This window comes from Xyrauchen texanus, chromosome 38, assembly GCF_025860055.1.
Source record: "Xyrauchen texanus isolate HMW12.3.18 chromosome 38, RBS_HiC_50CHRs, whole genome shotgun sequence".
Lineage (NCBI taxonomy): Eukaryota > Metazoa > Chordata > Actinopteri > Cypriniformes > Catostomidae > Xyrauchen > Xyrauchen texanus.
Genome location: NC_068313.1, coordinates 823,055 through 837,556, shown reverse-complemented (window position 1 = coordinate 837,556; position 14,502 = coordinate 823,055). Strand labels below are relative to the sequence as shown.

The window sequence follows — 14,502 nt, the reverse complement described above, 5'->3', positions numbered from 1 at the left end:
TTCTGCTGGTCCCAACAAATAGTTTAATAAACACAATTTCCTTTGTTCCTGGAAGTTATATTTCGGACCACTAATAAAACTTTTGTAAGAAAAATGTTCACCAAAGCCTTCAAACCAACTTTCTAAAAAAACAAAAAGGCTTCCTAATCTCTCACATTGAATAAATAAATGATCCACAGTTTCTTCTATTCCGCAAAAGGGACACTCTTTACCTACTGCTGGATTCAGGTGTGCTACATGTCTGTTTGTAGCTATAACACCATGAATTATTCTCCACTGTAAATCCGTTTCTCTATAGGAGGCCTGTACAATGATCTCCAGCATCCTCTGAAGTCTGGCCCAAATATTTCTGACCACCTCCAAAACTTGACATTCTTTAAAACACACCAATGAGACATTTTGACACACAGAATATAATGCTTTTTTGCAAATCTCTTGAAACCTTCCCAACTGTAGTGTTTTAAAAGTCAAAATTGTGTCGCCTTCTTGGTACTCCTCCTGTGCCGCTGCAGACACAGATACCAATGGAAACGTGTAGTCTTTCTCCCTCTCTTGCACTTGTTCTAACGCTTCTCTGCAGTCTCCTGGTAAAGCTGCATGCACTTCCTTCAGCAACTGAGACAATAGTCGTAAAGAGTTTATTCCTGTGTCCTTCTGAAGTGATTCCACTGTTTTCCACCCTTTGACATCTCTGAGATCTTCTATTTTTGTACATCCAGCTCTAATCAGACAGTTTCTCAAACTTCCTGAAGACAAACATTTGGTCTGAATTAATGGATTGTGAAACAATGGTTCCCCCATAATCCAGTCTTGTGGTTGTTCATCTCCTCCATGATGTCCTATGATGACTTGATGTCCTTCTCAGCAAAGCACATGCTGCATTGCTCCACTCGGTCTCCTCCTCATACAACAGTCGCTGTACCGCTTGTAAACGAAAAGTATTGATCTGACTTCTGAGGTCTACAACCCCACAGTCACCACCTTTGTGTCCTTGAGCAAGGCACTTAACTCCAGGTTGCTCCGGGGGGATTGTCCCTGTAATAATTGCACTGTAAGTCGCTTAGGATAAAAGGGTCTGCCAAATGCGTAAATGTCTACAAGACCTTGTCCTCCTCCTTGAGTCGGCCAATACAAAACAGGCTTAGGAATCCAGTGTTGCCTCAACCAAAAGAAATCCACCAACTTTATCTGGATATCTTGAATCAGTCCATCAGGTGGCTCTAGGACATTTAGTCTGTGCCAAAGCATAGGGGCAGCCAAATTATTTATGACCAAGATTCTACCCCTGTAGGATAGTTCAGTTAATAGCCATTTCCATTTAGACAAATAGCTAACACGTTATCCAGCATACCTTCCCAATTATTTTTCCTATAATTCTCTGAACCCAAGAAAATCCCTAAGATTTTTATACCTTCTATTCCCCACTTCAAACCTCCTGGAATGTGAGGTATCCTGCCATTTCTCCATTCACCCATAATAAACCCCTCACTTTTCCCCCAGTTTACTTTTGCAGAAGAAGCTTTTTAAAATAGAGCTAAGCTCTTAGAGAGTGTTTGAATATCTTCTTGCCCAGTTACAAAAACAGCAATATCATCAGCATATTCTGATACAGAACATTTTAACTTTTCAGAAACAAAAAAACAATTCAAATTATTTCTTAATTCACATAAAAGAGGCTCAATTACTCAGCTGTAGAGCTGCCATGAAAGAGGACATCCCTGCCTAATGCCTCTTAACCAAAACTGGGCTACTCAAACCACCAATCTTGATCATTACAGAGGCCTTATTATTCAACAACTTTATCAAAGAAATAAAACATTTTCCAAACCCCAAACCTTCTAAAACCTTAAAAAGATATGCATGTCCAACACGGTCTAAGGCATTTTCTTGATCAATAGATAGAAACCCAATATCACAATTATTGTTAACCGAAACATCAATGGCATCTCTTATTAAAAACAAATTATCCATGATTGTACGACCAGGAATACAATATGTTTGTTCCTTCTTCACCATAATATTAAACATTTCTTAAGCCCATTAGCTAAACATTTAGAAATTATTTTATAATCAAGACACATTAAAGATACTGGTCTCCAATTTTTCAACAATCCCAGATCTCCTTTTTTTTGGAAGTAGGGACAGCACAGCCCATTGACAACTGGTTGGAAGTGTTCCTCTCTTAAAACATTCATCATAAAAGTCACTGCCTAAAATACTCCAGAATTTCTTATAAAATTCCATGGGCAGATCATCAATTCCTGGTCCTCGACCTATAGAGAGTTGTTGAACCTCTTCAGAAAGTTCTTTAAACGTAATAATTTTTTATCCACGTAATAATTCTTTATTCACATGCTCCAGATTAGGTAACCCGTGCAACAGTTGATCCATGCCTACAGAATCACATTCCGTGCGTCCAAATAGTTCAGAATAATAGCCATTTTCTTCATTTCCAATGGATTTGAAGTCAATGTCCCATTCCCACAACGCAAACAGTGCAAGATTTTCTGTTGTGCAACATTACATTCTAAATTATAAAAATAAGAAGTAGCATCAGTTTCCTTAATAGGCATTATCCTTGCTCTAATCAAAGCGCCCTTCACTCTTTCCTCAAAAAACCTTTCAGATCCATTTTCTTATTATTTAAATCCTTGATTACTCTTAGATCATTGACATCAATCAAGTTCTCCAGATCACGAACATCCTTCTCCAACCTTTTTATTTTCCCTTTTATATAGACCAGGACAAAAAATCCTGAGTCAAATGTTCAAAATTATTCTTATTCAATATCCACATTTCCCAAAAATAACAACATTTCTCACAGAAAGACTCGAACCATTAACTCGAGACATCCATTATCTCGAACTCTTTAGTTAAATTAAGAAGTGCATTTCTTGACTGTGGGTGAGACTCTTCTCCATTCCTATCTAATAAGAAATTAGTAGTACAATTCAAGTCTCCACCCATTAATCACACAAAAATCATCATTTTGTTGTCCTAATGTATTTTGCAGTTTTCTAAAAAGTTCTACACGACACTTTATTAGGAGCATAGACGTTAATAAATAAAAATACAGACCCATTTATTTCTGCTTTAACTATTAAAACTCTTCCTTCCTAATTTCATGCTTAACAACATTTACAAATCCAAATTGTTTGAAAAAATTATAGCTACACCTGCACTTGATACAAGGCTAATAAAACACATCCCCTCCCACCATCTATACCAATCTACCTCATAGTTATAATCTGTATGTGTTTCTTGTAAAAATGTAACGTTTATATTTTTTACATTTATGATTTCAACAACCATTGCTCTCTTGCTCCTGTCTCTTCCCCATTGATAAAGAACCCAATCTTATACTCTCCATAAGAAGACTAAGATAGAAAGAAAGAAGAAACAGACAGAACCAGGAGTAGTAAAGTCGCCTTACGTGTAGTGCATCTCATTTGTCCCAATTATTGAATTTACGTTTTACAAGATTTTTCCCTCTTCTCAGCTTTGAAACCAGTCAGTGACACCAGCTTCTTGTCGAGAATTCAATTTATCCTCGTTACTTAAAGATTCATCTTCACCACTAATAGTACCTTCTGCCGCTGTATTCTCTGTTCTCTCGCCCATAATATTACTCGGGCCAGCTTCACTCTCTTGACTTCTAAAAGGACACAACTGTTTTATGTGTCCCACTGAGCTACATTCAAAACAATGCATTTCTCCAGCGCTAGCATACACCATATACGACTTCCCATCAAACACGCATTTAAACGAAATGTTTAGACTCAGTGAATTCAGAAACATATACACCTGTCGTCTAAACGACAACACATGCTTCAAAGCCGCATTCTTACATCCCAGCGGGACCATTTTAATGCCACTTGCAACTTTCCAAAGTGAGAAAGTTCTCTTTCAATATCCACGTCAGGAATAAATGGCGGAACATTAGATATCGTTACCTTCGTTGTCGGAGAAACCAGGGGTTAAACTGGAACAAAATTCCCACTTACCATGATTCCGCTTTCAACCAATCGATTAACGAGTGTCTCATCTTACAGGAATACCACCATGGCCTTATTCCTCTGAGATGCCGATATAATATTTCCATGTCCCACTCTTTCTCCTACATCCAACAGTACATCCTCAACCGAAACGCCCGCATTACTAACACATCAAATCCCGTGTTTGAGTGACAGGGAAGCTGCACCCACACTCAGGTGAGACGCCATCCTTCACAAACACAAGGCCAGATTCCAAGTTGGAAATGAGCTGAGAAATAACTACAATACAATCACAAAAAGTGTTTTAAAGTGAGATATAAACATGTGTAATTAAATAAGACAAAAGATATGAAAAACTATTTTTAAATTTACCTCTCACCAACTCTAAACTCAGATTCCCATGCACTAACTCCCCACATCCCAGCATGCACCAGAGAGAGAGAGAGAGAGAGACAGTGAGAGTGTGTATTTACTGCTTTGGACTTTGTTCATAAATCAAACATTTGTTAACCAATAAGTTTTAATGTGAGGCTGTTACAGTGTAGCAGATGTTGCAAGCAGTTAACGGTGTCTTTTAAATTCAACATGTTACAAGTTACATGGCGATGATATCTAATTAATGTAATATTTAATGTAGTTTTGCTATCTGTGCCAGGCTATAAATGAGACAGATGACGTAACATCATGCACGTATTTTCATACTCCATTGCTTTCATTCAGTAGGCCACTGCAAAACAATTATCAGTAGGTCATGTGTAGAAAAGTCTCTCTCTTTCTGTCTGTCTGTCTCTCATTTTTCTCTCTCTGTCTGTCTGTCTGTCTGTCTGTCTCTCTCTCAAATTCAAATGAATTTAATTGGCATGACTGTATACAGTGTACAATGTTGCCAAAGCATTGAGTAATAAACACATTACAAACATAAAAACAACAACAAAAAACATGTATACACAATAAATGAATAATAATGATAATAAAATAAAATACAAATGACAAGGTAAAAAAGGGAGGGAAAAAAGTATATTAAATTATCAGTTTGAATAGAGCTGTAATATGATGAGGGGTCAGTCTCTCGCCCTCATGTGAAGACAGGACGACACATACTGCGCTGCCAGCTGAACACACTCGACTTTCTCTCCCATTTATGTCCTGGAAATCAGGTAGAATATGAGCTATGTGTGTAAAGTGTGTGTTTCTAATGGTCTCATATTTACTGCAGTGAGTGAGGAAGTGAAGTTCATCCTCCACAACTCCTTCAGTGCAGTGTGAACACAGTCTGTCCTCTCTGGGTCTCCGGTTCTGTCCGTGTCGACCCGTCTCCACAGACTCCTTCAGTGCAGCGTGAACGCGGTCTGTCCTCTCTGGGTCTCCGGTTCTGTCCGTGTCGACCCGTCTCCACAGACTCCTTCAGTGCAGCGTGAACGCGGTCTGTCCTCTCTGGGTCTCCGGTTCTGTCCGTGTCGACCCGTCTCCACAGACTCCTTCAGTGCAGCGTGAACGCGGTCTGTCCTCTCTGGGTCTCCGGTTCTGTCCGTGTCGACCCGTCTCCACAGACTCCTTCAGTGCAGCGTGAACGCGGTCTGTCCTCTCTGGGTCTCCGGTTCTGTCCGTGTCGACCCGTCTCCACAGACTCCTTCAGTGCAGCGTGAACGCGGTCTGTCCTCTCTGGGTCTCCGGTTCTGTCCGTGTCGACCCGTCTCCACAGACTCCTTCAGTGCAGCGTGAACGCGGTCTGTCCTCTCTGGGTCTCCGGTTCTGTCCGTGTCGACCCGTCTCCACGAGACTCCTTCAGTGCAGCGTGAACGCGGTCTGTCCTCTCTGGGTCTCCGGTTCTGTCCGTGTCGACCCGTCTCCACGAGACTCCTTCAGTGCAGCGTGAACGCGGTCTGTCCTCTCTGGGTCTCCGGTTCTGTCCGTGTCGACCCGTCTCCACAGACTCCTTCAGTGCAGCGTGAACGCGGTCTGTCCTCTCTGGGTCTCCGGTTCTGTCCGTGTCGACCCGTCTCCACAGACTCCTTCAGTGCAGCGTGAACGCGGTCTGTCCTCTCTGGGTCTCCGGTTCTGTCCGTGTCGACCCGTCTCCACGAGACTCCTTCAGTGCAGCGTGAACGCGGTCTGTCCTCTCTGGGTCTCCGGTTCTGTCCGTGTCGACCCGTCTCCACAGACTCCTTCAGTGCAGCGTGAACGCGGTCTGTCCTCTCTGGGTCTCCGGTTCTGTCCGTGTCGACCCGTCTCCACAGAACTCCTTCAGTGCAGCGTGAACGCGGTCTGTCCTCTCTGGGTCTCCGGTTCTGTCCGTGTCGACCCGTCTCCACAGACTCCTTCAGTGCAGCGTGAACGCGGTCTGTCCTCTCTGGGTCTCCGGTTCTGTCCGTGTCGACCCGTCTCCACAGACTCCTTCAGTGCAGCGTGAACGCGGTCTGTCCTCTCTGGGTCTCCGGTTCTGTCCGTGTCGACCCGTCTCCACAGACTCCTTCAGTGCAGCGTGAACGCGGTCTGTCCTCTCTGGGTCTCCGGTTCTGTCCGTGTCGACCCGTCTCCACAGACTCCTTCAGTGCAGCGTGAACGCGGTCTGTCCTCTCTGGGTCTCCGGTTCTGTCCGTGTCGACCCGTCTCCACAGACTCCTTCAGTGCAGCGTGAACGCGGTCTGTCCTCTCTGGGTCTCCGGTTCTGTCCGTGTCGACCCGTCTCCACAGACTCCTTCAGTGCAGCGTGAACGCGGTCTGTCCTCTCTGGGTCTCCGGTTCTGTCCGTGTCGACCCGTCTCCACAGACTCCTTCAGTGCAGCGTGAACGCGGTCTGTCCTCTCTGGGTCTCCGGTTCTGTCCGTGTCGACCCGTCTCCACAGACTCCTTCAGTGCAGCGTGAACGCGGCCTGTCCTCTCTGGGTCTCCGGTTCTGTCCGTGTCGACCCGTCTCCACAGACTCCTTCAGTGCAGCGTGAACGCGGTCTGTCCTCTCTGGGTCTCCGGTTCTGTCCGTGTCGACCCGTCTCCACAGACTCCTTCAGTGCAGCGTGAACGCGGTCTGTCCTCTCTGGGTCTCCGGTTCTGTCCGTGTGGATCCGTCTCCACAGACTCCTTCAGTGCAGCGTGAACACGGTCTGTCCTCTCTGGGTCTCCGGTTCTGTCCGTGTGGATCCGTCTCCACAGACTCCTTCAGTGCAGCGTGAACACAGTCTGTCCTCTCTGGGTCTCCGGTTCTGTCCGTGTCCACCCGTCTCCACAGACTCCTTCAGTGCAGCGTGAACACAGTCTGTCCTCTCTGGGTCTGCGGTTCTGTCCGTGTCGACCCGTCTCCACAGACTCCTTCAGTGCAGCGTGAACACAGTCTGTCCTCTCTGGGTCTCCGGCTCTGTCCGTGTCGACCCGTCTCTACAGACAGACTGTGCTCACTCAGACGATACTTTGACAGTAGCTTTCTTTGTCCATAATCTTTAATATGGATCAAATATGGTGCCAATTTATAATCCGTCTTAATTCTGTGGAAGTAGTTTAATTTATGTACTTGTGTGACTTTGTGCTGCCAATCGTGAATGTATTCTTCCTGCGTTATTCTTTCTGTCTGTTTCAGTTTGGCCAATGTGAACTGGATGGAGGAATTTAGCTGATATTTTTCTACTAAATAGTGCATAGGGTCACTCTCTGGGTGTCCTGTCCTGTGTGTAAAGGCACAGTGATGGTAGTTATCTAAAGGCGTGTCTGACAAATTGAAGCAGAATTTAGCTGCTCTCTTCTGGATTTCAGTGAGGAGAGGGAACCGGCCCAGTTCTGCTCTACAGCCCAGATTCGGGGCACTTCTGTGAATTCCCAGGATGTTTTTACAGAATTCTAGGTGGAAAATTTCAACAGGGCTTTTGTCCAAAGATTCATAATTTAATTTATATTTGGGGACCCAGATTTCACAGCCATATAGGAGTATAGGTTTGATGATGCTGTCAAAGACTTTCAGCCACAGTTTAATGGGGGGGTTGACATTAAATAATGATTTTCTTATACTATAATATGTCCTACGGGCTTTGTCTGTCAGATCTTTTATTGCCAAATCAAACTGTCCTGAAGCAGAGATTGTAAGACCCAAATAATTATAGCAGTTGGCATGATGAAGGATTGTTCCCCTGATTTTGAATATATATTTATTGCTCATAATCTCTGCTATATGTTTCTAAAATGGAGAGACTTTGATGTAGTCCCTCTTCATTAGGGGACAGCAGCAGGAGGTCGTCTGCGTAAAGGAGGCATTTGATTTCTCTGCCATCTAAGATCAGTCCAGGGCAAGATGAGTTTTGAAGGGTTGTGGCTAGTTCGTTGATATAATAGAGTTGGGCTGAGGCTTGGTCTGATTGAAATAATTGGTTCTTTTGTCATTACTCTTCACACAGCATTTATTATCAGTGTACATGTCTTTTATGACATATGTCTTTCCTCCGATGCCACTCTGGATGAGTTTCAGGAAGAGTCCGTCATGCCAAACAGAATCAAAGGCCTTTTTAAAGTCAATGAAGCAGCCGAATATTTTGCCTTGTTTTGTTTGCTGAACATATTTCTGAATAAGTGAGTGGAGTGTGTAGATGTGATTAGTGGTTCTCTGTTTAGGCATGAATCCAATCTGACATGTATTTAGTGTCTTGTGTTCTTGGATGAAGTTCACTAATCTGTTGTTTATAATGCAACAGAAGAGTTTCCCGAGGTTGCTGCTGACTGTAATGCCCCTGTAATTATTGGGGTTGTACTTGTCCCCTTGTTTGAGGATTGGGGTTATTTGATTTAAAGATATGGGCGTGTCCAAATGGTTTAATTGATCTTTTATTGTGTGTTCCAGATTGTTTAGTTGAGAGGTCAGGTGTTTTTGGCTGGGGTTTGGTTCATTTTGTAAATAGAGGTTTCTGAAATGTTCTGTCCAGAGTTTTGGGTTACAGATGGGAGTGGATTTGACTTTTTTTGATTGATCTAAATGATTCCATAAATCCCAAAAGTAGTTTTCATTGACAGCCTCCTCGATCTTGTTGAGTTTAGCTGTCATATGATCAGCTCTTTTCCTTCTCAGTAGTGACGTGTACATGTTCAGTGTTTGGTGATATGTGGAGCGTGTGTGCTGGTTTGCGGGGTCTCTGTGTTTTTTATTTGATAATGATCGTAATTCCTTTCTTAATGATTGACAATCTTTATCAAACCAATCGGCTTTAATGATTTCTTTCTTTCTCCTGTACATTTGTCTTATTCTCAGAGCTTTGCCGGATACTGTATGAAATATTTTGGTTAACTGTTCTGTTGCCGAATTGATCCTTGTCTTGTCTAAATTTGGTGTAGATAAATGTGTCTATCATATTCTGGACATGAATGCTGTGGAGCTCTGCCTCATACCGTGCAGGACTGTCATTTTTCCATATAAATTTGGTGGGGAGGGAATACAATTGAATGTTCTGATCAGAAGATGGCAGATTTGCTGACTTGTTTATACTCATGACTATATGGCTGTGATCTGAGAAGGGAAGCTGTGACATCACCATGAAGTAGTTGATCTTATTGTGGTCTAGATCTGTAATAGCATAGTCCACTGTGCTGCTACCTCGAGGTGAGCAGTAAGTAAATCGACCCAGAGAGTCTCCCCTTGTCCTGCCATTAACTATATATAACCCCAGACTTTTACAGAGCTGCAGGATGTGTTTCCTATGTCTGTTTATCGTGCTGTCATAGTTCTGACGGGCTTTAGTACAGAGTTGATTCTGCTGTATATGTGCACTATTAATATAGTTTATATAGGGGTTTTGATTGAAGGTATAAATAACTCTCTGTAGTTTAAAGGAGTCTCAAGTAATATAATTATATCTGAACTATATACAATATTTAATAAATCAAGGTTAGTGCTTTTCTCTCCAAAAGATGAAGAGATCATCCCCTGAATGTTGTAGCATGTTATTTTTAATGAGGACATAGAGAAATGTTCTATTTACCAGAAAGAATAATATATGATTTTACGACCCAATAGTGTTTTGTAAATCAATTAAAATGCATCACAAAATAATAATAATAATAACAGTAATAATAAAGGATTAAAGAATATGCTTGACTAAACTCACATTGTAGATAATTAAGTTAATAGATTATCACATATAATTTTCAGCATGTTTTTGATCTGGCTGAGGTCACTGGTGTCTGAACTACCTCTACCAGCCACAACAGCGGCGTAGCTGTCCGACTGTCTGCCGGGATGCCGTGTGACCCTCTCCTCTCTGACAGGACGTGTTATCTGGGGGCTCCTCAGAGCCGCGTCCTTGATGGATTTTGCAAACGGTCTCATGTCATCTCGATGAATGTGGAGACGGTCATTTAGATGTGCGTGAGTGATGCGCTGATGATTTGCTATATGTACATTTGGCACATAACTGGCACATCAGTTATCTCTGCATTAATGAAATTGATGATGTTTTGTGGGACATCTCTGCGAGACAGAAGTGTAGAGATGATGACTCTGGCACTGGGGTAGATCCCTCTAGCCGATTTCACCACATTGATGAGAGCTATGGCGACGTCCACTCTCCTGGTGCTGAAGTCGTTTGTCATTATACTGTGTGCAGTGTAATATGTGAGGGTGCGCCCAATTCCCCTTCTCTCAGCAGTTTAAAAGCAGAGTGAGAGGTGGGTCGTCTCTGGTCGAGGTGGTTGCCGTTGGAGTCACAGAGGATGATGATGTGTTGTCTCTTCTCTTCTCTGTTGCTGCTGATAGATGTTGTGTTCTGAGGAGATCTCTGTCTGGTGCCGATGTCTTTTCTCTTGAAGTTCTGAGAAGCTTGAGAGACCTGAGAAACTTGCATGGTTGCAGAGGATGGGATGGTGTGTGTGTGTTGACACACTGCTGATGTTTTGCTGTGTTTGTGATGTGTTCAGAGAGGTGTTGAGTGTCTGTTCTGGTACACTGTTGTTCTGTGGTTGTGATATGTTCAGGGTTTATGTGTAGCTGTTGTTTCATCTCCTCCAGTTGTTTCTCCAGCATATTGCTGTGTTGATCTCTCTTGATCAGCTCCTCTCGCAGCTCCTGATTGTTGTCCTCCAGCTGTCTGACAGCAGAGCAGAGCTGCTGAAGTTGTTGTGTGCTGAGGTGGCTGGTCTGGTTTTTGAGCTGGCAGAGGCTGTTGGTAGTTTCCTCTTTAAACAGGAAGTAGTCCTGCTCCAGCTCAGTGATGTTGTCTCTTAAGGCCTTGATCTTTGGAGATGCCGGATGTCTGTGTGCTACAGGGGTGCTCGAGCTGAGGTCAGTGTTTGTGGCTGTTTTGTTGTAGGACTCTTCATGGCTCTTCACCTCAGGATCTTTCTTAAACATCTGAACCTTTATTTTAAAGTCCATGAAATTCTTCTGGAATTCATCAAGGCTGGGTTCTGACCCCTGGACCATGACTGTACCATTGTGATACAGGTTTACAGTCAGCTTTATCTCCTTTTCTCCTTCTAGAGTGATTTGTCTACCTTTACTGATGCCACCTTTTCTGCTGCAGTGCATGGCAGTTATGAGGGTACTGTGCCAGGCTGATGGGTGATCAGTGAAGAAGAGCAGGTTACACCGGACTCTGTTTGGTTCTGATCCACTGTAATCAGACAACAGCATCTCTGGATTCTCTCTAAGGATCATCTCTTTCATCTTCTTCCTATCTTTGTTTGTTAAAACCTCTGCTGGATATATGATCTCCAGCTCCTCTTCAGTTTTGAAAGATGCAACTGCCTTAGACAGGCCCGAGCTGTGATCAACTGTTTTAACTGCCATGGAATGTTAGCTTGGCTAGCAGTTAGCTTGATATTTAGGTTATATGTAACATTTTATGTGATTTTTAAGTTTCTTAGAGGTCTTACCTTAAAAATCTTCTGCCTCTTTTGATATTAGTTTAGTTTCCAATAATTTAAGTATCGTTTGAGTCATAAAAACATACATTTTCTTGCAAAAATTAAAGTTACAGCAGGAGCTGATATTTTTTGCTGCCAACTGCCATCGGAATTCTCTCTCTCTTTCTGCCCATCTGTCTGTCTCGGTCTGTCTCTCTCTGTCTGTCTCGGTCTCTCTCTCTTTCTGCCTGTCTGTATGTCTCTCTTTCTTTCTGTCTGTCACTGTGGTCAGATAGTTTGCCACAGTGTACTCTTGATTTAGTGCCGAATAACATTCCAGTTTGTGTTGATGTTTAATGGTGGTTGTCTAATTGGTGACGCATTTGTCTTTTTCTGTGTTTATAATTGGGTTGGTCCGAAAGATTGTGAGAGTTTGTCCTGAGGTTGTCTGATCTCTGAGGGGACTCCTCGCCCCGCTCAGCTCTTGGTATTTTAGGGCTTTATAATGGTATGTGGTGGGGTCACTTGCCTTTAGGTGTTTCCAGAATGTGATGGCTCTTTTTTGGATGTTTAAAAGGAGAGGGTATTGGCCTAATTCTGCCCTGCATCCGTTGTTTGGTGTTTTTCTTTGAACTCTTGAGTATTCTTTTGCAAAATTCTGAATGTAGATTTTCAATGGGATGTTTTTCCATACAGTGTATGGAGAATACAGAATACAGTGAACACTGTCTCAGCTCTCTTTCTGAGAGTACAGTGAACACTAGAAACGGAGTTGAGAGAGAAATACCTCCACAAACTCTCAAACCTCATTCCACAGTTTTCCAGTTTGGCAGAAACAGATCAGATGCTGGTGTTACTGGGGGAGGACATCATGCATCAGTTGCAGCTAAATTCAGAAAGCAATTACTGCCTTAATGTACTTCAGTCACAGTACTTTTATTCTCTTATGTTCATAATTTCCTGTTAAATGTGTATTTTAGATTGTATAATGTATATTGTTCTTCAAGTTTTTATTTTATTTGATTCATTACCTGGCACCTTATTTTAATTCTATTTTATTATTATTATTATTTGTCTTGTCATTTTCTGTTTTGTGTATTAATGCTTTGGCAATATTGTATGTAAACACAATCATGCCAATAAAGTACTTTAAATTGAACACAGTGTGTGCTCTGGCGGCAGTCATCTCTGTCTGTGCCATCCTCTCTCTATAGCAGACAGTGATCACTCAGTCTGTATTTGCTTAAGTGTCTTTCTCACTTTATGCTCTTTCACACAGCTGAGGTATTCTGCTGGTTTGTAATCTCTTTTCAGGTGTAAATAGAGTTCCATCTTCTTTTGTGATTTAGTGGCATCTCTCCAATGGGCAATGCAATTTTGTTTCTGTAATTGTATAATTTGGTTGGGCCAGATTATGCTGTGCTGGTTTGGATGTAGATTAGTCTGCCTGTCTCTCTCTCTCAAATCCAAAAGTATTTTGGCTATGGTACAGCCATCTTTGTGTCTTTTGTTGGTGTTGGATGGATGGGGACAGAGTGGACTTTCATTTCTATATGGGATTAAGTGATATTAGCTCTGTCTAACACAAAATATGAGACAGGTGAACTTTTAGCAAACCTTGAACAAAAATAACCTTATTTCTATCAATTTTACACCTGTTGTTACTCTAAAAATACATGATGAAAAGCCGTTTTGGGGGCTTTAAAAAAAAAACTAGAAAGCCCAGACCCCCCTAAAACAGGCTTAGCCCCATCCATGAATCACTAGTGACGTCCCTGTTTACGGACACAGTAAATGTATTTTTTTTGCCTGTGGTAAACACAAAATATAAACGTCAATATTACGTAATTAACGTCATGTTACATAATTAATATTCATAAGCTTATCATTCGTGGTAGTAGGATTCATCAATTTGCATCTACAGGATGCTTCCTACATAATTTATGGTCATGCAGGAGTTCGCTTCAACCAGTTTAAATGTATCAGTTTTGATTTTAAAGTGTTTGTCAGAGGACTCCATGGTGACATCTCGGTTATTGTACTTTCGGTTGTATTGTTTATGTTCCACGCGCCATCCAAACTAACACACACTCATGTGATACAGGAACCGATCGTACTCACTTATCATCGTCCAGTTGTGTAGTTTCTCCATAATGTGCCATGTGTGCGACCATTATCCGCGCGCCGACAGTATCGGTTCACGCGCCGAATGTTTCCGTGACGCGACGTTTGCAGACACAGTAAAACCGGTCTCACCTTTCCTGCATTCATGCAACAGTGATAAACACAGACACACTGATGTTTAGGCGGTTGGACGCAGGAAGTGACGTAAGACACAGAAGCTTGCGTTTACAACAGTTTTTAATGACGTCGTAAAACGCAACTGAAAATGTCATGTCACATCTAACACAAATAATGGAACTACTGCATTTTTTCTGATAAGTATTTGTTCATAATTTGCATTGTTAATGGCTTTATCTACAATATTGAGATTTGTATTAAAACCACTTACTATAATAGTTGTGCCTGTGTGTGATTTAATGTGACAGTGAAAGATTAAAAGCTCATTTTCAGATTTCCATTCACTTGTATTTCATACATGAAATCAGGGAGTGTGTCCCGCCTATTAAAGTTCAAATTAAAGGCTTAGTAACTACTAGTTTGTAAGTAAGTGTAGTTCATTTCCTCTGAAATA

At 42.2% G+C, this 14,502-nt stretch overlaps 1 protein-coding gene across 1 annotated transcript in view; it reads right to left on the bottom strand.

The window, feature by feature from the left end:
- The window catches only part of si:dkeyp-97b10.3 (uncharacterized), a 46,437-nt gene extending 32,336 nt beyond the window's left edge, over positions 1–14,101 (bottom strand). The window contains exon 1 of the mRNA XM_052110208.1: positions 13,929–14,101. Coding sequence (XP_051966168.1) covers positions 13,929–13,981 — 53 coding nt within the window. The 5' untranslated portion in view covers positions 13,982–14,101. The remainder of the gene's footprint in view (positions 1–13,928) is intronic.
- Positions 14,102–14,502: the final 401 nt, after the last annotated feature.